Raw genomic sequence first — 23,393 nt, forward strand, 5'->3', positions numbered from 1 at the left:
CCAGTATTAGCGAGGTAAAAATCCCTGGACACTTCTGCGATTTTCAGAGCGATCACAGTCAGCGCTTTATAAGCACTGTACCGCAATTGTTCCTGAATCGCTTCAAAAATGCTGCAGGTAACACTTTTGCGATTGGCGCTAATTGCAAAACGCGCCAATCGCGGCAGTAAGATTGCTTTAGTGTGAACGGGCCCTTACTGGTTACAATGATGAGCTTTTGTAGCTCTCTAGGGCCACATATTATGGCAAGAAGGGCCGCATTAGGCCCACGGGACTTGTGTTTGACACCTGTGTGACCTAGGCAATGGCACAGTCAAGTGCAACAAGCATTCTAGATGTATGCAGTGCATTTGAATAAACACTACTGTATACAGAGCCTTGTAGGGCTTGACTGCAGAATGCAGTGCAAACCCAATGTAAACACGAAATGTGAATACATCACGTTTGACGTTGTGAATGCAAACACAACAAAATAGGCAGTTATGTGTTTGGGGGGAAAAACATAATACAATGCAAATGTGACGGAAACACACAAGCCCTTGGATCTCATTTTGCACCCAGGACATGAGAGCTGGAATGTGATTGGCTATTAAGACCAACACATCTGCTTGACTTCCCCTCCAAAGTTCGAAATTGGATTTATCACGTCGGGTCCTTTATTTAGCCCCTGCGAATTAAGACATTATCCTCCATGTCGCACTGTGTTTTCAAGGTAGATGGCCAGGATGACAGATGGGCCCACGACAACAAAATTGCACCTAAATCTCCAGTAAATTCGCTTATTCCACATAAAAGTGGCCCAGTTCACTGCGGCAGAATTCAGACTGATAAGACGCGCAGCCGGCTCGTTCCTTTTACATGAGAACCAGTCCGACCTCCATCCATGAATGGGATGCCAATTTCAATTAAAAATTGGCTGTGGCTCTCCATCAGCGACATCCCATCAGATATCGCAACAGCATCCTTTAGCTTCTGTTCAAGTACCAGTCCAACCGGTAACACGCGGGGCGTCTGACTGCGTCACTAATTCCAGTTGGAAAATTTATCTACAGATTTGAGAAGCCGCAAAGCTGTTCCTGATAAGGGGGCAGAGGCTCATCTGCTGCTAGCTCATCTCCTGCCAGTTTATCAGCAACTTAACTCGTCAATAAATCAAGAACCCGGCGTCTGTTTATTTATTTATTTTTTAAATATATCTCTATTTTTTATTTTTTTATCGAAATGTGTTTCAGACCATCATAACGGTTAATACTCTAATAGGAGCCCCCTCGATGGGAACATTAAGAAGTTAGTTAAGAGACGTTTTGCAGGCGCCGCTTGCCTTGTCATTGACAGGGAAGGTAATCCTATACACAGTCTGCTATTGTGAGACGGAAAAACTGGCCTCTTCCACTGGCACAGACCAGATGCACCACTCTCTATCCTAATCTGTAAACGACTTAAAGGAGCCTTATCTCATGGCTCTTCTGCTTCATTTCATGCTTGATTTACTTTAATTTGTCTGATAGGGCACACGGATTTGGAGACAGACCATCTTCCTGCAGAAACTGTTCAGATTTTTTCTTTCCTTTTTTTTCACACAGCATTGTTGTGTAAGGATTTTTGACTTTTTTTATTTTTTTATTTTTTTTTTCTCCCTCTCTCTCTCTCTCTCCCTCTGCCTTCCTGGTGGAGGAAATCTCGGTCCTGTGCAGCAGGGCTGCTCGAGTGTGTTTAGATTTAAGCTATCCCAGCAGAAAAGAGTTTCTGAAGTGATGCGATTGTACGGACGAACATCATTTACATTGAAATCACGCTATGCAATACACGGAAGGGGCGCGGAGCAGTGGAGCGCATGTAGCCACAAGATACATTCAAAGAACTATATAGAGTTGCTACACGGGAAACGAGATTTTTTTTTTTCGCTTCCTTTTTTTTTTAAAGGGAATCTTTATAAATATGTAAATGTTGTTTTTATCTGATTGGAGTTTTTAAGCTACATATCTCCAGCGAGAACGGGAGTAAGGGTTGACCAACCTCTTGGGAGACTTGCATTAGTATTCTGAAAGGGGACTAAGATATAACAATATCTTGTAGGTTGACAGCAGGTTTGGGAGGAGATGCTGAGAAAGGGGCTTATTTAGGAAGAAGAACTGCAAATAGGCCGCCCCATATCCATGCACGCCGCTGCAGAGTGCAATAGAAACGTCAACCCAATTATTGAACATTGTTGCTCTTACGGTTGTGTCAAGTTTTGTTTTTTTACCCAATTGGTGGCTCATTTTGGTCACAAGATGTTTATAACATCACGTGACTCAGTTGGCCAATGAGAAATGGTGACAATATTCCCACGCTTGTCTTGAAAGGTAGCATCTGTGATGGGGGTCAGCTTGGACACACCGGCAACACACTGGACCTTATTCATACCTTAACAATAAGCCATCAGCTAGCAAGAAAATAATCAGGATAATTTTGATAGCACTTTTTTTGTCTACTTTTTGATAATGTTTCAGTAGCGGAGTGCTGAAACGTTGTTTTAAACAGGAACAGAGGAAAAGTTATCTCCTTGGAGAAAACTTAGGTGAAAATAGTGAAATTAATAAGGCCCATTGAATTAAACCTTTGAGAAGTATAGGGCTAAAATGTAACTTTTAATTGAAAATTGCTAAAAAGTAGGCAGGGACAGACAACAATTATAGTGACACAGAACATACTACCAGACTAGCATGTAAGAGAAGCACTTTAGGGGATGATTTCTGTCAGGGTTGTATTAAACTAGGACTGAACTCTCCTATTTCTCCTGTTAAATAATTATAACCCTTAACCAAAGAAAACCCTACATGTTTCACCTCCTAAATGGAGGCTTCGTCAGGGTAGAAAAATAAAGTACTATAGTGCAGACTGAGAGTGCCATTATTATATACTAAAGTCACAGCAACATAGCAGCATAATAGCTAAAGACGCAGCCGCCGATTAAAAGTTACATTTTAGCCCTATCCTCCTCAATATTTTGATTCGGTGTGTTTAGTTCAGCTTAGGCTACTGTGTTTTTGTACTCACTGGCAATTGCAAGAACAATCATTTGGATGATTCCCCACCTAAAAAATGTCAATGCTGTACAGTGTCAAAGATGGAATAAGATGAGCTAATGTCCTTATTGAATCTTCATAATGGGCATACTCAGCATTTCAATGATAAAATGGTCAAATAACGGTTAATATTTTCAAAACATAATTATAAATAATATGGTTCTCCCCGGCCTAGATTGGTAAATATTGTCTTACATAAGGTGGTAAGAGATTGCATCTCTTACCTTTGTGTTTATTGGCATAGCCAAAAGTGGAGATGATGAGCAAAGCTCCAACCATTTTTTTTTTTTTTTTTTTGTAAAATCTTTCCTCAACTCAATTTACATTCTGAAATTTAGCACAGGTCCTGTCAGATGATTTAAGCGGAATGTTCGTTACTGATGGTTCTATGCACAGAGACTTGCTTGGCAGTTGGAAACAGCCATTATTGCCCACAGTGCAAAGAGGTTCACAGATAGGAAACTGTCAGGTCATTGGCCCTGACATCACACTGTGGGAGGGGTTTCACCACAATATCAGCCCTACAGATGTCCCTGATGAGCTGTTCAAAAAAAGATAAACATTTCTCATTGGAAATGTAGTATTAGCTACTGATTGGGATGAAGTTCAGTCCTGGGTTAACTGTAAGGCATACAATCAAAAATCAATTCTTTATTTGTATAAGGATGCTAACCAGGCAATCCAAAAGTTAAAAATCACATTTATTTTTCTTCTCCATTAAACATCATTCCCCAGTTTCCCAGGCTCTTATTTGGTACATTTGCCACAGAAAAGAAGTTGCAGGGCATGCTGGGTTTTCTTTTTTTCTTTTTTACTTTACCCTCAGACATGACTAATGCAGCCTGATTGGCTGAAGCCTCTTTTCCTCCTGTTTTCCACTCCCATACCTCTGTTCCTCTCTGATTGGCCTATATTTTTCATTTCACCTTCTACTACAGAGCTGGGTGGGAGTGTCTGAAGACTGAGAGGAGGGCGGGCAATGCATACACAATCAGGCAGAAGAGAGTAAGGGAGGAAATGATGTCAGGATTGGCTTCAAAATCACTAAAATCAAAATGTGGACAGTGCAATGCATATATGTTATGTAAGCAGAGCAAGTATTTATCTAGTTATATACGTGTTTTTTTTCTGAGATAGTATGGCTGACAGCTTCACTTTAAAGTTAACCCTGGGGGTCTCAAGGGCAGGAAAGGAGCAGCAGCTATGAGAAAGAAATGAAACAGCTGTAAAAGAAATAAACAAACAAACAGAAATGTTCTCTAGATGAACATACTATTATAATACAAGTATTTTGCTTTACTGATCAGGATCTTCTTTTCAAATATTTAAAACAACCTTAAAGCAATATAAGTATAAGGTCAAGGGAGGAGGGGGGGAAGCAAACAAGTCTACTGCAGCTTAAAATCCTGATATTAAAATTTGTTGACGTAACTTGAGGCAGCTGAGTTGAGAGCCTGATGGCAGGACTGCTGCGCAGATTGCATTGCACCACCCTGCTGTTCAGACATGGGAGAACTGAAAGTCTTTGATTCAGGAAGTAGTCTGTGACTGGCTTCCTGTACAGGTGATTTTTTTGACATCAGCTAATCACCGGGCTACTACACAAATAAATGCAAGCCCGTACTGGGTGAATTTCTCTATGCTTCCCTTCTGCCCTGTGCAAGAGTTCAGGTCCGCCTTAAAGCTCTGTGCCAGGACCAACCTTTTTTTTCTGCCCCGTGTAGGCACTCTACACGGGGCAGAAAAAAAAAGGTTGGTCCTGGCACAGAGCTTTAAAGTGGACCTGAACTCTTGCACAGGGCAGAAGGGAAGCATAGAGAAATTCACCCTGTTTGTATTTAGAGAGTTTAGTCTGTCTAATCCCCTCTCATCTGTGACTAATCACAACCTGTAGTTTAATCTCTCACCTGTGTCAGCTGACTGCCCAGACAGAGCAGCTAATTTGTAAACACACTATGTTAACAATATGTCTGCTTCCATGAAAGCAGGAAGCAGACACACTGCACATGTATTGCAGGATTTGTATCAGCTTTGACAAAATATTTTTTTCTTAAAAGGTTATTATCCTGTTGCTTATCGTTTAGAGCAGAGAGGAAGTTCTGAGTTCAGGTCCCCTTTAAGTTTCAGAAGATCACTTTTTATGTGTTTGCCGTGGGCTCTCGCAGATCGCGTGATATTTTTACTTATTGCTCAACAAGCCCACCCGCCAGCTTTGGCCTCGAGGCTCCCTCACAGAAGACGTATCAAGAGAAATTCAAAGAGAAAACCTAATTTAATATTAACTTTGTAGCCTTTAAAATCAGCAACCTCCCTCGGAAGGGTCACGCCGACAACAGGTGAAGGTGGGATTCTCCATTCCTCCTTTTCGGCGGTAATTTCCTTTCATGCAGCCGGAGTCTCTCGCGAATCAAAGAGGCGCTTGATTTACTATTAACTTTGTAGCATTTAAAATCCAGCGCTCTTTTAGTTCTTTATCAGTTATTCAAACAGCTGACCCGACCTCCATCAGCAAGGCCACCTTCTCCTCACGTTCCTTGATACTTTTAGTGCATCTTTAAAATGACTCATTATGCTGGTCAGCGTCTAAGTGATGCCGCACGCTTCTGATAGGCCCAGGCCAGGAATATTTCTGCAGTCAGACAGTCAGGTCCCTTGACAGATGGGCGGTCGTGCCCTCTTTTTTTTTTTCCGCCACCTCGATCTTAAAATCTTACACAATCCCTGTGTTATGACTCGGAGTGGAGGACGCTCTCCTCAGGGGGCTGAATGTATATCAAGAGCCATTAACTTTGCATTTTAATAACTTTGGCAGCCGTAATTGCTCCCGTGTGATTCATTCAAGTTTTTAATGATGCAACTTTTGATAGCGGACTGTAGCTTGCTAATTTGCGCCGGGGGAGAGAGTCTGTGCGTTGGGGAGGCTGGTCGTTTGATGTGGATTTTTAAACATTATACGATACAATAATCTAGCTTGGTAATACCTTGGGAAGAGAATATGGAAAGTGTGTGTAATTAGAGATGGATGCCTTCTTCAGCTTGAGAGAGATTGTTACATGTTATACTGGACTGATAAGAGTAGCTGTATGTTTCAGGCGGTTTTACACTTTAGCAGTGCGATGTGTTGTGAGCGACATGGTCATATGACCCCGAGCCATGGTGCAGCCACTGGGTCATATGCATAGCACCGCCCCCTGCTCGGTGATGTACCTCCTGCTGGGCAGGAAGTACAAAGCAGATCATTAGGCACTGCCAAAGCACTAGTGTTAAGCTACGCATCTCACGAAGGGGTAATTTACTACAACTGGGGGGGGGATAGTATTTAACGCCGTAGGGGATTTGAGCGGCAACAGAATGACGGCTCACCCTGGGCCCAGCTCACCGGCGGCGGGAGAATATGTAAACAGGAAGTACATCACTGGGATTCCCCTTGATCCGCACATGCATGCGGCGTCACCCATTTACTTACATTGCTGCATAATCCATGTGGTAGTAGGCACGGATCGTACAGCAACGTGCTGCAGACTTTTAATTGTGAATGCTGCCTGCTGCCATTTGGATACTTCCAGCACACAACGCCGCATCGTGTAAAGTGTGCAAGTCTCCATAGACTCCATTACTAATGGCTACTACAACATTACCACCTATTCATAATCTTTTTTTTGGTCGTTTAGTACATTGATCATTGGTGTAAACCCTAAGACACTGGTAAGCCTGAAATATTATTCCCTTGATTGTGAAGATTTGCAAAAAAGCCCTGAAGCAGTGATGCAAAAAGAGTGACGATTTTGCTCTTAAAAACTCTGTAAACCAAAGTATATACTGTTGCCATGGTTTCAATTTTTATTTCCTTTTTACCAGTTATACAGTAGAATGCAGTAAATTATTTAGGATACCGACTTGTACTGTAATTTTTCAGGTTTCACCATTAAAAACATTTCCTATATCTTGCTGCATATTGCTATTTAGCCCCGCCCTCCCCAGTGACGTTTAGCCCCGGTAGACCAGGTATACTTTCTACTGGCTTTCAGAACTCTAAGTAAACAAAAAGCAGAGATCACCTGACAGGACTAAAGCAGTTGCCACTTGTGATAACTTTCAGAATGTAAATCAGGGTGAGGAAATATTTTACAGTGGCTAAATAATTTATAAGTGAAAATTGTAGAAAAAAAAGAATTGTATTAATTTTTGTTTTTTCCACTACAGTTCCTCTTTAAATAGACCTGAACTCTTGCACAGGACAGAAGTAAAACAGAGAGAAATGCGCTCTGTATGTATTTAGAGACTTTAGCCTGTCTAATTCCCCCTCATTTGTGTCTAATTACAAGTTGTAATTTGATCTCTCCGCTTGTAAGCTGACTACCACAGCAGATAAGCTCATTTGAAAGCACAGGTCGCTATGTCTGCTTCCATGAATTCAGGAAGTAGAAACACTGCAGATGTATCGCAGGATTTGTATCATCTGTAACAAAGAAATGTTTTTCTTTAACAGTTTTTATGCTGTTGCATATCTTTTAGAGCAGAGTGGAAGTTCTGAGTTCAGGTCTGCTTTAAAGAGGAACTTCAGTGAAAATAATGTAATAAAAAAGTACTTCATTTTTACAATAATTAACGATAAAGGATTTAGTCAGTGTTTTCCCATTGTAAAAAGCTTTCCTCTCCCTGATATACATTCTGACATTTATCACATGGTGACATTTTTACTGCTGGCAGATGATGTCACTGGAAGTAGCTGCTGCTTGCTTTTGTTGGCAGTAGGAAACAGCTGTAAACAGCTATTTCCCACAATGCAACAAGGGGGAAACTGCCAGCACCATGGTCCTCAGAGTTTCCCGTGGGAGGGGTTTCACCACAATATCAGCCATACAGACCTCCTGATGAGCCGTTTGAGAAAAGGAATAGATTTCTCATGTAAAAGGGGGTATCAGCTACTGATTGGGATGAAGTTCAATTCTTGGTCATGGTTTCTCTTTAAGTAGCTCTGCGTAGTGTTGGTTGTTATGCACATGCAGTATTTTTTTATTAATACACTTTAGAGTCAGGTTCATTTTAAGCATCCGTCATCAGATATATGCGTAGCCTCACACGTTTGCAAAACTAAAAATAGCCGTGTCGATTTGCCTGGAGTTTTTTGAAGCGTGTGGAATGTTTAATAAATCACACTCTTTATCTGGATTCATTGGATATGATATGTTGCTGGAGACATTTGCCGGATTTGCAGATAGAAGTAAATGGAAGCTCTGGAGACCGAGTTAACGACTCACACATTGCGATGGGACATTTCCCCTTTGGGCGGGTCGGATGGCGGTTCAGCAAGGCGTGATCTGCAGGCCGGACCCCGCCGCTCGCCGCGCAGCTCCCAACAATAGTCACCACTTCTCCTCTGCTTCTTCTCAAACTCGGATTAACTAGTGACATTTATTATTTCCCATGTTAGAGAGATTGCGAGGAATCTCTGCATACTGGAGTGCGTCAGGAAAGAGATCTTCTTACAGCTGCAATTTGGAAACCATAAACTTCATTTTCCCTCCTTTCTTTTTTTGTCCCTCAGTGTTTGTAATACTGATAACGGAAGCAAATATGAAAAGTACCGTGGTCTTGAAATAGAACATATATTTGTTTTACAGTTCACAGCGACGGCGATACATCTTTAAAATTCATCTGCAGTGCCGTAGGTTAGTTCAGGACACGGTTCTGCCTCCTTCGGAATTAGTAATTTTTTACCTTTTTTATTTTTAAAGCCCGATTCTAGGCACAAGCGTCTCCCTAGAACGGTGTTGCTGCCCAGTTGCAGGGCTTGTATTTATCTGTGTGGAAGCTTCCTGATTAGCTAATGTCAACACTTGGTCAGTAGCCCAGACGATGGACACTTCCCACAGCACTGATTGTCATTGCTGTAAGCTGCAATTGTCTTGGACAGATTCAGTCTGTGCCGGCCACCTTGCAGATATGGTGCTTCTGCTTCACTGTGCACTGTACAATGTTGGGGGGCTACCCTAAACAAATAGTGTTATATGGAGTGGGTGGGAGGAGAACAGCTACCTTATGCAGCTATTTATTTGTGGGAGTGGAGCATAAATGCCCCCTAATATGGCTATATGGAGGGGGGAGGCCACTATATGTCTAGTCTTGGGACTGTTTTATGCTCTCAATAGGCCTGATCTCCACCTCTTTTATGGACAATGGGTTGATTCACAAAGGTTACTTATTTTTCACCTTAGCTGTAAGGAGTGCTAATGCAGGAGATAAACAAATAAGGAGAGATAATTCATGATATAAATAGATAAGGAGAGCTAAACCATGATTTAAAGAGGAACTCCAGTAAAAATAATGTAATAAAAAAGTGTTTAATTTTTACAATAATTATGTATAAATGATTTAGTCAGTGATTGCCCATTGCAAAAGCTTTCCTCTCCCTGATTTACATTCTGACATTTATCACATGGTGACATTTTTACTGCTGGCAGGTGATGTCACTGGAAGTAGCAGTTTCTTGCTTTTTTGGCAGTTGGAAACGGCTGTAAACTGTTATTTCCCACAATGCATCAAGGTTCACGGACAGGAACCTGCCAGGACCATGGTCCTCACAGTTTCCTGTGGGAGGGGTTTCACAACAATATGAGCCATACAGAGCCCCCTGATTATCCGTTTGTGAAAAGGAAACGATTTCTCATGGGAAAGGGGATATCAGCTACTGATTCGGATGAAGTTCAACTCTTGGTGACGGTTTATCTTTAAGTCGGTTTAATAGAGTGATACGGTGAATTAAGTCAGTTAAGGAGAGCTAAACCATGATTTAAAGAGAATCTGTACTCTAAAATTGTTACAATAAAAAGCATACCATTCTATTCATTATGTTCTCCTGTGCCCCTCTGTGCTGTTTCTGCCACTCCCTGCTGCAATCCTGGCTTGTAATTGCCAGTTTTAGGCAGTGTTTACAAACAAAAGACATGGCTGCTAACCAGCATGTAATAGGCTGAGAGAAGCTCAGTCTGTGACTCATACAGAGCCTGCAGGGGGCGTGGAGAGGATGTGTATAGCTTCTTCCTATCACAAGCAGAGCAGCACATTCCAGCCTGTGCCGACAAAGCTGACAAAGGAAAGACGATTAGATTATATAACAGAGATAATACAGCCACTGTGCAACTAGAAGAGGCTGCAGTAAGACGGACTACATTAGAACAGGTATAGGAACTTATAGGATAGAAGAAATAAGGTTGAAAATTTTGTTACAGAGTCTCTTTAAGTCAGTTAAGGAGAGTTATACAATGAATTAAGTCAGTTAAGGAGAGCTAAACCATGAGTTAAGTTAGATAAGGAGAGTTAAGTCATTTAAGGAGGGATAAATTGGGAGCTAATAAGGAAGGTGAGATAATTTAACAGAAAAGCGTTGTGAATCAGGCCCAATGTCTACAAACTGTTATTGATTTCAAGGTTAAAGTCTACGCACTTTCTACTTTAACTTTTATGAATCAACATGCCTTGTTATTCACGGCATGTTTATTCATTCATAAGCACTGTATTTAGCTCTGGGAACACATATTCCCCTTCACCAATTGGTGCCAGGTAAATCCCACTGTGGACGAGCGGCGGTAGTGCCCACTGTGCGCGCACCCACCTCACCAACTCTGAACGCATATACAGGTCCAGAAAGACTAGTGTGACTTGTCCAGATAGGGTAAAGTGGTTAAAGGGAACCTGAGGTGAAAAATATATGGAGGTTGACATTTATTTCCTTTTAAACAATGCATATTGCCTGGCTGTCCTGCTGATCTTTTACCTCTAATACTTTTAGACTCGATCCACATACATATATCTGTACATTTCTGGTCCATTCCTGTACTGTCTGGTCAGTTTTGCATCAGTTTTCTCTCGGTTTTACCTGACAGGATTGGAACTGTACAGCTTTTATGTGTGAACACACCCATAGGAAACAAATATAAAACTGATAAAAACTGACAGGACCGGACAGAACCAGAAATGTATTGATGTATGTGTGAACACAGCCATAGAAACACATACAAAACCTGATGTCGACTGTCAAAAACTAACAGAACTGGACACCTTTTATGTGTGAACCCAGCCTGAGCCATGCACCCTGAACAAGCATGCAGATCTGATGTGTTTGACAAAAATCTGACAAGATTAGCTGCATGCTTGTTTCAGGTGTGTTATTTCGTACTAACCAGAAGGATATGCTAGACTGCCAGGGAACTAGCATAGTTTAAAAGGAAATAAATATGGCAGCCTCTCACCTCAGGTTCCTTTTAAAGAGGAGCTGTCAGCCATACTATCTCAGAAAAAAAACACGTATAAATAGATAGATACTTGCTGTACTTACATAACGTATGAATTGCACTGTCCACGTTTTGATTTTAGTGATTTTTCTACAGTAAAAAAAAGAGAAAATCCTTCTTAGCATTTCCCATTTTAACTGTGGCTATTTTGTATCCAATTCTGATGTAATTTCCTCCCTTACTCTCCTCTGCATGATTGTGCATGCCTCCACTACAGAAAGTGCATTGTCTCAGCATGAAGAATATTGGCCAATCAGAGAAGAACAGAGGTGTGGGAGGGGAAAACAGGAGGGAAAGAGGCTTCAGCCAATCATGCTGCATTAGTTAAATCTGAGGGGAAGGAGAGACGCAGAAAAGGACAACCCAGCATGCCCTGCAACTTCCTTTTTTGTGTACCAAATTTTGTGTGTACCAAATAAGAGTCAACAGTAAACTGGGGAATGATCGTTTATCAACAAGAAAAGTGATGGTGATTTTAACTTTTGAATTGCCTGGTTAGCATCCTTATTTCTTGTTTACCAGATAAAAATAAAGAATTGATTTTTGATGTTATGCCCGACAGTTACACTGTAATACTTCAAACATTGCTAGTACTGCAACTTCGCTATTGGCTGAACAGTTTCCGCTTGCTTGTCTTTGGCTTTGCTTTCAATAAATCATTATATCTCTGAAAACCTAAACTATACCTTTTGCCAGAGTGCGTCTCTGGAAGGAAACTAGCTGACCCCCCCCCCCCCCCCCCCCCGGTGTAGTCCTATACGGCGCTTATGTAACAGTCGCTATCCGCTTGCTCTGTGTGGAGTTTACAACAAAGGTGTGTTTTGGTGGAGGGATTCTGTCAGAATACCTTTGACTGCTGCAAAACACCATCTGCTGCGTTGTGTGAGCGAGTCTGTTCTGTGGGAAGCGCGCAGCATCTGTTCCGTCATCTGCAGTACGCACAGGTGAAGCGTTTGCAGGAGAGCGATGTGAGAAGCAGCAACAATATTATGAATAGCACAATCCCTGCCAGAAATAAAACCACTCTGTTGTGATGGAAAACTGCTTCACATATGTAATCACCAGAATAATCTGCTCCAAGCCTCTGAGCTTTTTTATTATTATTATAATTGCATAAAACCGATATTAAAAGAAAAAAATCTAAAGTGAAACGTGAAAAAGAAAAGTTTAAGGCTAGGTGCACACACAGCAGAAATGTTAGCATTGCGTAAAACGCTGCGTTTTATGCACCAATGTTACTCAATGGGCCGCATAAAAAAACGCATGGGTGTGCGTTTGTACTTTGGCGTTTTTAAAATTGCTAGTTTTGTTGCATATTATGCATGAATGCATCAAAAACGCACATAATGAACGTCAAGGGATCTGTATAGAACTGAAGGAGGCTGCTGTACATGAATGTTAGACATGGAAGAGGGGGCTGCACAAGGAATAGGAGGGGGTGCTGCTCATGGAATGGAAGCTGCAAGAAAGTTGGCCCTAGGGGCAGAAAGAGTATACATCTGGCCTTGCTGGGGCCCATAGTCTCTTAGCTATGCCACTGATATATAGACTACATTAGGTAAGTCTCAGTAGTAAATATTGTACAAGATTTGTGTCTGTCAGAGGCAGGGCTTAAGCTGCTGCAGCCATCGTTGGCATCTGGATCCTCTTCCCTTAATACTTGCTGTGGTAGCCAATGATGTGACCGGGACTGAGAGAAACTCACTGTCTGGACTCAGGCCTATACCTGTGAAGGGTGAGCTCTGTGAGGGTCAGGGGTGGATCTTTGTGGTAGTCAGGGGTGGAGCCTTGTGTCAGTTTGGATGTGACTAGCGCAATGCAGAGTTCCTCTGGCGGGATGACCCTGACATGATGTGGTCAGTTTGGATGTGACCAGCGCTATGCGGAGTTCCTCTGGCGGGATGACACTGACGTGATGTGGTCAGTTTGGATGTGACTAGCGATATGCGGAGTTCCTCTGGCGGATGACACTGACGTGATGTGCTCAGTTTGGTTGTCACCAGCGATATGCGGAGTTCCTCTGGCGGGATGACACTGGCGTGGTGTGGTCAGTTTGGATGTGACTAGCGCTCTGCGGAGTTCCTCTGGCGGGATGACACTGACATGATGTGGTCAGTTTGGATGTGACCAGCACTATGTGGAGTTCCTCTGGCGGATGACACTGACGTGATGTGGTCAGTTTGGATGTGACTAGCGTTCTGCGGAGTTCCACTGGCGGGATGACACTGGTGTGGTGTGGTCAGTTTGGATGTGACTAGCGCTCTGTGGAGTTCCTCTGGTGGGATGACACAGACATAATGTGGTCAGTTTTGCTGTGACCAGCACTATGCGGAGTTCCTCTGGCGGGATGACACAGACATGATGTGGTCAGTTTTGCTGTGACCAGCACTATGCGGAGTTCCTCTGGTGGGATGACACAGACATGATGTGGTCAGTTTTGCTGTGACCAGCAGCACTATGCGGAGTTCCTCTGTCGGGATGACACTGGCGTGATGTGGTCAGTTTGGATGTGACCAGGGCTATGCGGAGTTCCTCTGGTGGGATGACACTGATGTGATGTAGTCAGTTTTTGCTGTGACCAGGGCTAGGCGGAGTTCCTCTGTTGGATGACACTGATGTGATGTGGTCAGTTTGGATGTGACCAGCACTATGCGGAGTTCCTCTGGCGGGATGACACTGGCGTGATGTGGTCAGTTTTGCTGTGACCAGGGCTATGCAGAGTTCCTTTGGTGGGATGAGACTGATGTGATGTGGTCAGTTTTGCTGTGACCAGCACTATGTGGAGTTCCTCTGGCGGGATGACACTGGCGTGATGTGGTTAGTTTTGCTGTGACCAGCACTATGCGGGTTTCCTCTGGCGGGATGACACTGGCGTGATGTGGTCAGTTTGGATGTAACTGGCACTATGCGGAGTTCCTCTGGCGGGATGACACTGGCGTGATTTGGTCAGTTTTGCTGTGACCAGCACTATGCGGAGTTCCTCTGGTGGGATGACAGTGATGTGATGTGGTCAGTTTGCATGTGACTAGCGCCATGCGGAGTTTCTCTGATGGGATGACACTGATGTGATGTGGTCAGTCTGGATGTGACTAGCGCTCTGCGGAGTTCCTCTATAATCCTGCAGCGGAATGTTGATCATTATTATTCAGACACGCAGAATTCCATGCATCTCATTAGAGGATGGGGCTGTAAAGTCCAAGTGATACATGCGAGGCAGAGCCGCTATAGAGCAGACGACGATTAAATGCTCCACTAGAGCTCCAAATTCACCTTCATTTTGTCTATAGACTTTGCCCGGGCTCTCCAGCCTATTGAAATGCTCGCTGATTCACCAATCCTTTCATTTAGTCCCAAATGTTAGTTTTCCATTAAATTACAGAAAATAAGATCCAAGCTGTGCTTTGCTCACGCTGAGCACAATAGAGTTTATTATAAACTGGATAAAATTCCGAGGCGCTTCCCATAGTAACTGGTTGGATTCTGTCATCTGTTATTTCATGTCTCAGTCCACCCAGAATTGATGTTTCAAGCAAACCTGAACTGAAAATTAAAAGTCAAAATAATCATATGCAGCTCATACTTACCTCCCGTGTAGTCTACTCATCAATCTATTTCTCCTCTCCTGCATCCTGTTTGTCCACTGTGATCGACGGAATTCTCCGTCCTTCACTTTGAAATTGTCCATTACCTCTTAACAGCTTCCTGGTCAGCACACTGATAAACTGTAATATCACCAATTTGAGCCATAGGGAAACATGGACATTACCTTGCACTTCAGTTGTCCTTTCAGTTATAACTGACAGCAACTGATATATAACTGGCAGCAGCTGATATATTTCAGTTCTGTTAAATCTCATTAGAACTAGATTGTAAGAGGAAATGGTGAGCTTCTGAGAGGAACTGACGGCGAGGTAAGTATGTAAGATTTATTTGCAGATACATCATGTGTTTATTTTAAATAATTGTACTTGGTTCAGGTTCTTCAAGTTCCCTTTCAGCAACAGGTGGATACAGATTGACTAAAGCTAAGTACATATAGAGATAGTCGCATATAGAGATAGTCCTACAAAGGACTTGAGTTACAATGTTGCTTGCAAAGAAAGATGTCTTTATGTACAAAATATGCAGGATTGTTTCTATTACATACTTTTGTTGTTACGTGTTATAATATTGTATGTTTTAAGTAGTTTTAAAAACATTAAAGTGTAGCTATAAGGATAAAAAGTGCCCAGTTTGCGTACTTACCTCAGTAGAGGAAAGCCCCTGAATAATCAAGAGGCGCACCCTCCTCCTTGCCAATTCTGCACTGGGACTTCCTGAAACTCATTGACAAGGGCTCGTCCACAGAGCAACGTGTTTGACTTTTTCCACCTAGCGCTGGCTGCGTCCTGTGCCTACACAGTGCGACTGCACTCATTTATGCAAGCTTTCAGAGGGTCCCAGCAAGAAGTGGTCTTGCAGTGCCAAGCAAGGACCCCCTGTAACGATTGTGGAATCGTCTCCGTGGTCAGTGCACCAGACGTGCGCTGACGCGGCGGATTTCCTCCACAAGCGTATAATGCGGACACCCAGGCTAGGTGCTATGCACCCGCAGAGGGCAATTCCCACCGGCAGATGGCGCTGTGGAGTGCAGGCGAACACAGCCGCTGCACAGCCACAGATGCCAAATGGGAATTGTACAGATCCGGGACACGGTACAATCAGGCAGGGCTGGATAGCCCACAGGGAACAGAGCAAAGGGACAGAACCAATGTGTGCCCACCAAATTAGTCGCCACCCAGCGACGGCGAACACACAACGGCGGAAACGAAGTAGGAAACGCAATTGCAAGAATGGCGATTGCCAATAGCGACACAAGACTGAGCAGGACAGAGCACAAGGGTAGCAAAGGCACAGCAAATAATACAATGAGAAAGATAAAGAAAATAACAAACGCTAGCTGAACGCGAACACCGCACTCATTCGCAAAAGTGCACGCGTTCGTGCGCGGTCTCCGCGTGTTACGCACAACAGAGACAAGCACGCCTAACTAACCAAAGACAGACAAACACGAAACAGAGAACGCGAGCGCTTGCTTAACGGTTACCTCACCGAGCCTACAGCAAGCGTTTCGAATCAGACAAGACAGACAAACGTGAAACAGGAACTAAGCAGAAAGGATCCACCGCTCTTCCGTCAGAGCAAGTGTGATCCAAGCAGAAACACAGATCAGAACGATCCACAGCCGCTACCGCTAGCGGTTAGTGCGATTCAGGAAGACAGATCAGAAGGATCCACAGCACTAGCGAAAAGTGGCTAGCGCGATCCAGGTACAGAGTAGCAGAACAGTAGGATCCCCAGCGCTAGCAAAAAGTGGCTAGCGCGATCCCATAAGACAGAACAGAAGGATCCCCAGCGCTAGCGAAAAGTAGCTAGCGCGATCCCAGGAGACAGAACAGAAGGATCCCCAGCGCTAGCGAAAAGTGGCTAGTGCGATCCAGAGAAGATAATAACAGAACAGAAGGGCCTACCAGTAGCAACCGCTGCTCTGGTTAGCACCCCACAGACAGACAGAACAGGCAATACAAATAATACAATCCTAACTAGACTAGGGAATCTGCCTAGCGCAGTCCCACGAATAACTCTAAACTAATCTTCAACGAGAAGTAGCATGGCTGACACTCACTAGGAGTGTATACTACAAACCCTGAAGGAATGACCAGCAAAGGACTGTGGGTAATCCCAACCTTTATACTGCCAGTCATCACAGGAGGCAGGTAGGGGATTTGCATAACGAATGTATGCAATTTCCTCAGCAGCAAGCTGCAGAACTGACAGAAGGTCTCTCTTAAAGAGACCAGCAGAATGCAGACGTGAACAGTGGTCAAAACACTGCCTGTCTGCACAGGCAGCTGAGCAGATTCTCACACCCCCCCAAAGGAATTTGACAAGAAGCTCGCAACCATGCGTATGTGGTCAGTAGAAGAGCCAGGCACCTCTGTCAAAGCCAGAGGTGCCAGGCACCTTCTACTGACCACATATGCTATTGCTCCGTTATTGCCTGATAAAGTGTGATCAAACCTGCGAAACGCGTTGCATATTTGGAGTTCATAAATAAAATATATTGACTGTCTTTATTACAGTCGTTGTGTGTCTACTTGGAGGAGGTAAGTCCACCACTACCTCCTCTATTTACCAAGAACTTGGTTTTTAAAGTGAATGTTTACCAGTAAAAAAAAGAAAAAGTCAGATACTCACCTAAGGAGAGGGAAGGCTCGGTCCTAATGAGCCTTCCCTCTCCTCTCCCGGTGCCCGGTCCCGCGCAGGATCTCCCGTGGCAGTATTCGACCAGTTCGGTCAAATACTGCCACTTCCACATGCCTTCGGGAGCTTTCGGAGGTCTTCGGGAGCACTCGTGCTCCGGATGACGTGGCTGCTCCATACTACGCATGCGCGAGCACCCTCTATGATGCACTCGCGCGTACGTAGTATGGAGCGGCCCGTCTTCGGAAGCCCGAGTGCTCCCGAAGACCTCCGAAGTCCCTGCGGCGGCGGACGCGAACGGGGGAGCCAGCGCAGCACCGAGGGCACCGGGAGAGGAGAGGGAAGGCTCATTAGGACCGAGCCTTCCCTCTCCTTAGGTGAGTATCTGACTTTTTCTTTTTTTTTACCGGTACCCATTGGCTTTAAGCTCATTTAACTTCCTTTTATCCTTTTGGCACCTCTGTTCTCCTGCATAATGCTTCTTTTCAAGTACAAGCCTAGCCCCACGAGGGACTCTGTGCTGCTGCGCAGGTGCCCCCATGCTTCGCCGCGCTTGTGCAAGAAGAGGTGCATGGTCGGGATGTGCAGTAGGGCCCCAGGCAGCAGCAGAGAGAGAACAGTGTTGGAAGCCTCTGGAGGATCCATAAGCTTCCTTCTTTTTAGGTACCAGTATTTGCTTTTTGACCTGAGGTTAGCCTTGGGATGGCCATGGTCACATGACTCGGGGTTTCTACTAGAAAAAAAAGAATAGAAGATTTTTTGTTTAAACATTCCACATTCTATTCATATGCTAATATAAAGGTTCCGCTGATGCAGGGAGGTGTAGAAATTTAAGACATCAAAGGACTTGGTCCCCTTTCACATCAGGGATGAATTTGGCCGTTTTGACTCAACGGCCGTTGTGTGCGTTTTTTTAAGATAAAATGAGTAAAGTCCATAGACTTTCATTTTACCTTTCATATCTAACGCTGCTTTTTTGTGACTTGTGGTTCGATGTTACCTGGTGCTAATCGTGCAACGCCTGCATTACGCGTTTCAATGCAAATCAATGTAAAACGCAAGCGCTGAAAAGAGCATGTGTTTCTAAACGTTTCAACGCATTCAGTTACAGTTGAAAATCAAAAAATAAAATCACCTATGTGCTTTGACGGATTAAAATGACATACTATTGCGGTAAATCACAACGCATATAAGAACGCATGAAAAGGCATACATCTATCACCGACTCCATTTCAGATTTTAAAGAGCCCTTAGCCAGAGATTAGGCAACAGCTGCTGGCTAATTGACTGCTAGCTATTGGCTTTGATAGGTTACATTTCTTTTCTTACTTGAGCAATTGAAGATATTCCTGTTAGCAGAACGACACAGTCGGTATGACCACCCACAGTCCCTCCATCGCATAAATTAACTTTTACAACCGTGATTGGCAATCAGGGCTTCCCCACAATGCCTCTCACTCGATGTGATTTAATTGCACGCCTTTCCCCCATTATGATCTTCGGCTGGAGATGACCAGACTTTTCACAAGTTTTCCCAACCCTCGATTTGCATATGCCCAAATCGGTGTCACCCTGTGTGAAACAAAGGCATATTCTTCTAGCGGCTTTGAAGCATACTTGGCAACACTTACAGAGAATGAGAGGTCAGGTCACACTGCAGCGAGTGTACATATAGAATTTTCACAGAGGAATTCCGAGTACGTTCTGAGCAGGGTAACCCTAGTGACATACCCGGGTTAATGGTATGCTCTGTGTTTTTAGCATGGCATGTTGTATATTCTTCCCTAGCCATAGAAGATATTATCTGTGATCAAAGACGCTCGCGCCGGGTCCCCCTGATCTCTTCGTCCTTCTGAGCCGGTGACCTGAAGACTTTGCGGCTGGCCTCTCCGCCACCCATTGAGTGGTTGCTGAGAAACTTGGCCTGCATGTGTGTCAACTTTCTTTCATGATTCAAAAGACGTCTGAGCCTAACAGAGGGCTTTGGTCGCTGAGGGGAAAAAAAAGCTCCTTGTGTGTTTTTAAACAAGAGTCTAGGCCTGAGATAATGTCCAGCTTCTAAATGGTTATGAATGATGTATTTTCTTCACTTATAAATGATGTATTTTCTGCACTTTTCCTCGATAATCCCGCTGGGAGGGAAAAGGGTCATCGTTATCTTGTCAAAATATTTGGACATTCCTCCTACTGCTGTAATGTCACCTTTGGTAGACTTGTCCAACTATAACATTATAGTTTTGTGGTTCTTTGGTTAGCACTTGGCCTTAGGTTATTATGTCGCATTTAAATAGTGCTGACATATTCTGCAGCTCTGTACAGAGTATTTTCACATAACTATCCTTCAGAGGCTCACAATCTATTCCCTACCATACTAGTCGTATGTCTATATCGTGTAGTGTATGTATCGAAGTCTAGGACCAATTTTAGGGGGAAGCCAATTAACTTATCTGTATGTTTTTGGGGTGTGGCAGGAAACCAGAGTGCCTGGAGGAAACCCACACAGACACGAGGATAACATGCAAACTCAGTGTAGATAGTGCTCTGGGTGAGATTCGAACCGGGGACCCAGCACTGCAAGGCGAGAGCGCTAACTACAACACCACCGTGCTGCCTGTGCTGTGTGTTTACTCTAAGTAGTCAGCCTGCATTTATTTAACCAGCTGAGCGGTCTGGACGAGCTCAGCTCGTCCAACACCGCCAGCGGCTGCCGCTCAGGCCCTGCTGGGCCGATTTTGATGAAATAAAAAGCAGCACACGCAGCCGGCACTTTGCCAGCCGCGTGTGCTGCCTGATCGCCGCCGCTCTGCGGCGATTCGCCGCGAGCAGCGGCGAAAGAGGGCCCCCCTAGCCGCCTGAGCCCTGCGCAGCCGGAACAAAAAGTTCCGGCCAGCGCTAAGGGCTGGATCGGAGGCGGCTGACGTCACGAAGTCGGCTGACGTCGATGACGTCACTCCGCTCGTCGCTATGGCGACGATATAAGCAAAACAAGGAAGGCCGCTCATTGCGGCCTTCCTTGTTTATTCTGGGCGCCGGAGGCGATCGGAAGATCGCCTCCGGAGCGCCCTCTAGTGGGCTTTCATGCAGCCAACTTTCAGTTGGCTGCATGAAATAGTTTTTTTTTTATTTAAAAAAAACCCTCCCGCAGCCACCCTGGCGATTTAATCAGAACGCCAGGGTGGTTAATGATTTCCACCAAATATGCATTGATACAGTGGAGAGAGGAGGCGGGAGTCTCTTCGGACATCACTTCTGAGGTGATTTGCATTCTTCCATCACGTCTATGGTGATATTGTCTCTCCTTCGTCCTCATCAACTGATCCATGGCAGTACATGTCAATGTTCTGCAAAGGGTTAACTAATTTTTCTGTTTTGTTGACAACACTCCCTTTAGCACCTCCCTCATTACTTATTTAAATGTCCTAACTTGAGGCATGTGCCTGGATCTATGTGTTTTTTTCTTGTAACAACCCCGTGACCAGGGTTTGATCCAGTGCACTTCCTCCTTCTCCTGTCTGTGTCCATTGTCAGTATGCACACAGCTTATGCACATGTATATAATGTGTTAGCTCCATTGTGGGATTAGTTTGATGCACTGTCTGTCCCTAAAGAGGACTACAGTATATCTACTCCTAATCTTAGGAGCTTAGGTTTGATGCGCTGAAAGTCTGCATGTCTACACTATGCATGTTAGAGGGCAAGAGTAAGAACACATGCGAATTCTGGGGAACATCTGCATGGTGTACGTTATTATACAAGAGAATGTATTATTTTGAAACTAAGGCCCAGTGTTTAACTTTCAGGAGAGCATTGATTCTTGCATGATTAATTTGCATGAAAGCATTTGCATGCAAGTGTGCAACAGGTTAGAGAGGATCTCCATCCTAAAATACAAAATCCTGCAGCGCTGCTGTAATGAAAAGTTATATATATTTGTCTTGTCCCACGAAGCCGTCCCAACAACTCTGCGTCACTCCCCTTCCAGCGCCTGGCCCAACCTCACCTCCCTACCCGGAGGAAAAACGCCAAGCTGTTTACTGCAGGAGAGAGGGTAGGCAGGCCCAGGCGCCAGAAGTGGAGTGATGCGGGGTCTTCGGGACTTCTTCGTGGGATAAGACACCGCAGGTAAATATAACTTTTCATTACAGAAGCTCTGCAAGATTTTGTATTTTAGGATGGAGATCCTCTTTAACTGATTTCACTGAGTCCTGCCATAGTCACATTAATGTTTCCCACTATAGTCTATGGCAATTTATATCTACGTGAGGGGGGAGGTTTAACTAACCTACAAGGGCCGTGCAGAGGGTCCTTAAGTGGGGGGTGCTCAAATTTAAAACACACACCTCCCCCCTCCCCCCCCCCCTTTCCTGAAATGCACAGTAGTACCAACCAACAGGTGGTGGGGGACAGGGCCGGGCCGAGGCATAGGCTGGAGAGGCTCCAGCCTCAGGGCGCAGTGTAGGAGGGGGCGCAGAATTCATTCAGCTGTCATTCCTAATTGTGTTTAAAGCAGAAAGAAATAAGAAAAAGGGATACATGGCAGTGATTGCAAGCCAGATATCTAGAGATTAAGGTGTTGGGGAGGTTGTGGGCCCTGTGGCACCTCTTAGTCTAATAGCAATCAGTGTTTGATGGCTGGGGTGGCAGGGATGGAGGGGCGCATTTTGGTGTCTCAGCCTTGGGTGCTGGAGGACCTTGTCCCGGGTCTGGTGGGGGATCTTTCCCCTAACCCTCTTGCTCTCCAGTGACATGTGACCCTCCCCCAAAAATGAACAATAGTACCAAACCTGAGTGGTAAGGCTCTCCCACTGTCCCAAACCATCCCCCTGAGCCCCTCCCCTTGACACACACATTCAGTCACAGAGGTGCTGGTTGCATTCAATGGTTTGGAGTCAGTCATAACTGTCACCAGCGGCCACATGTTTCCTCCTCCTCTTTTCTGTCTCCTTGGCAACTGTGTCTCCACTGTCATGATGTCAGGATGGCAACAATGCTGTCTGACATGCTCGACATGTGGTTGCCATGGAGACACCAAGCTTTGAGGAACTTCCTGCATCTTCGTGGCTGTGCCACCTGAGTCTGTTGGCAACTAGTGAGTATAAGCTACTTACTGAAAGTCTGCTGCAACCCTCCAGTTGACTCCAAACCACAGACTCGTAATAAGGAGGAAGTCCGGAGGAAGGGGGGTGCTTGGGCACCCAGAGCCCTCCCCTGTGCACCTGCCTTGTGGGAGGAAACCAGAATGCCTATAGGAAAAAAGATGAGAAGGACAAACAAACTCTTTGCAGGTAGTGTCCTGGCCAGGATTCAAGCCTGATGTCCTAGCGGTATGAGACAATAGTTCTAGCCACCTATTCACCATGTTGCCTGGACTGTCTCTCAAAATACTTCTTTTTACCAATGTTAAAACTCAGCACAAACATTTCACACTAAGAAACATCTGAAAATTCATCAAAGTGAAGATTATGTAAACAATAATGAATATGTTATACAAGTCATCCCCTGAAATTAACCTTATGCTCTAGCAGTAAACTTAACACATATGTTCGCCACACACAGATACATTTGAATGCAATTGCTTTATACAATGTGGATTTCAAATTATCTGCAAATAATCTAAAGCAGCCATTCAATTGCTTCAAAAATAACCGCTTTCCTTCAGAGTCAGTTCTGTGCTGTGGAAATGTTGAGGCCTCCCCCTGTTTTATAATTTGATTGGAAAACTAAGCACAACTAATCATTCATTTTTAAACCCCTTGCCCAGGAAAACTCTTTATGAACTAAATGCCCT

The 23,393-nt window shown here is 44.3% G+C and overlaps 1 protein-coding gene across 3 annotated transcripts in view; it reads left to right on the plus strand.

Annotated features, from left to right (window-relative positions):
• ZFPM2 (zinc finger protein, FOG family member 2) overlaps positions 1–23,393 on the plus strand; it is a 520,700-nt gene that overhangs the window by 161,333 nt on the left and 335,974 nt on the right. The window contains exon 1 of one of the 3 annotated variants that reach the window (XM_068237827.1): positions 22,830–22,890. The exons of the other annotated variants lie outside the window; for them this stretch is intronic. Within the exon in view, the coding sequence (XP_068093928.1) occupies positions 22,845–22,890 (46 nt within the window). The 5' untranslated portion in view covers positions 22,830–22,844. Of the gene's footprint in view, positions 1–22,829; positions 22,891–23,393 lie in introns of those variants that run through there. 3 annotated transcript variants of the gene reach the window in all.

Source organism: Hyperolius riggenbachi, chromosome 5, assembly GCF_040937935.1.
Source record: "Hyperolius riggenbachi isolate aHypRig1 chromosome 5, aHypRig1.pri, whole genome shotgun sequence".
Taxonomy (NCBI): Eukaryota; Metazoa; Chordata; class Amphibia; order Anura; family Hyperoliidae; genus Hyperolius; species Hyperolius riggenbachi.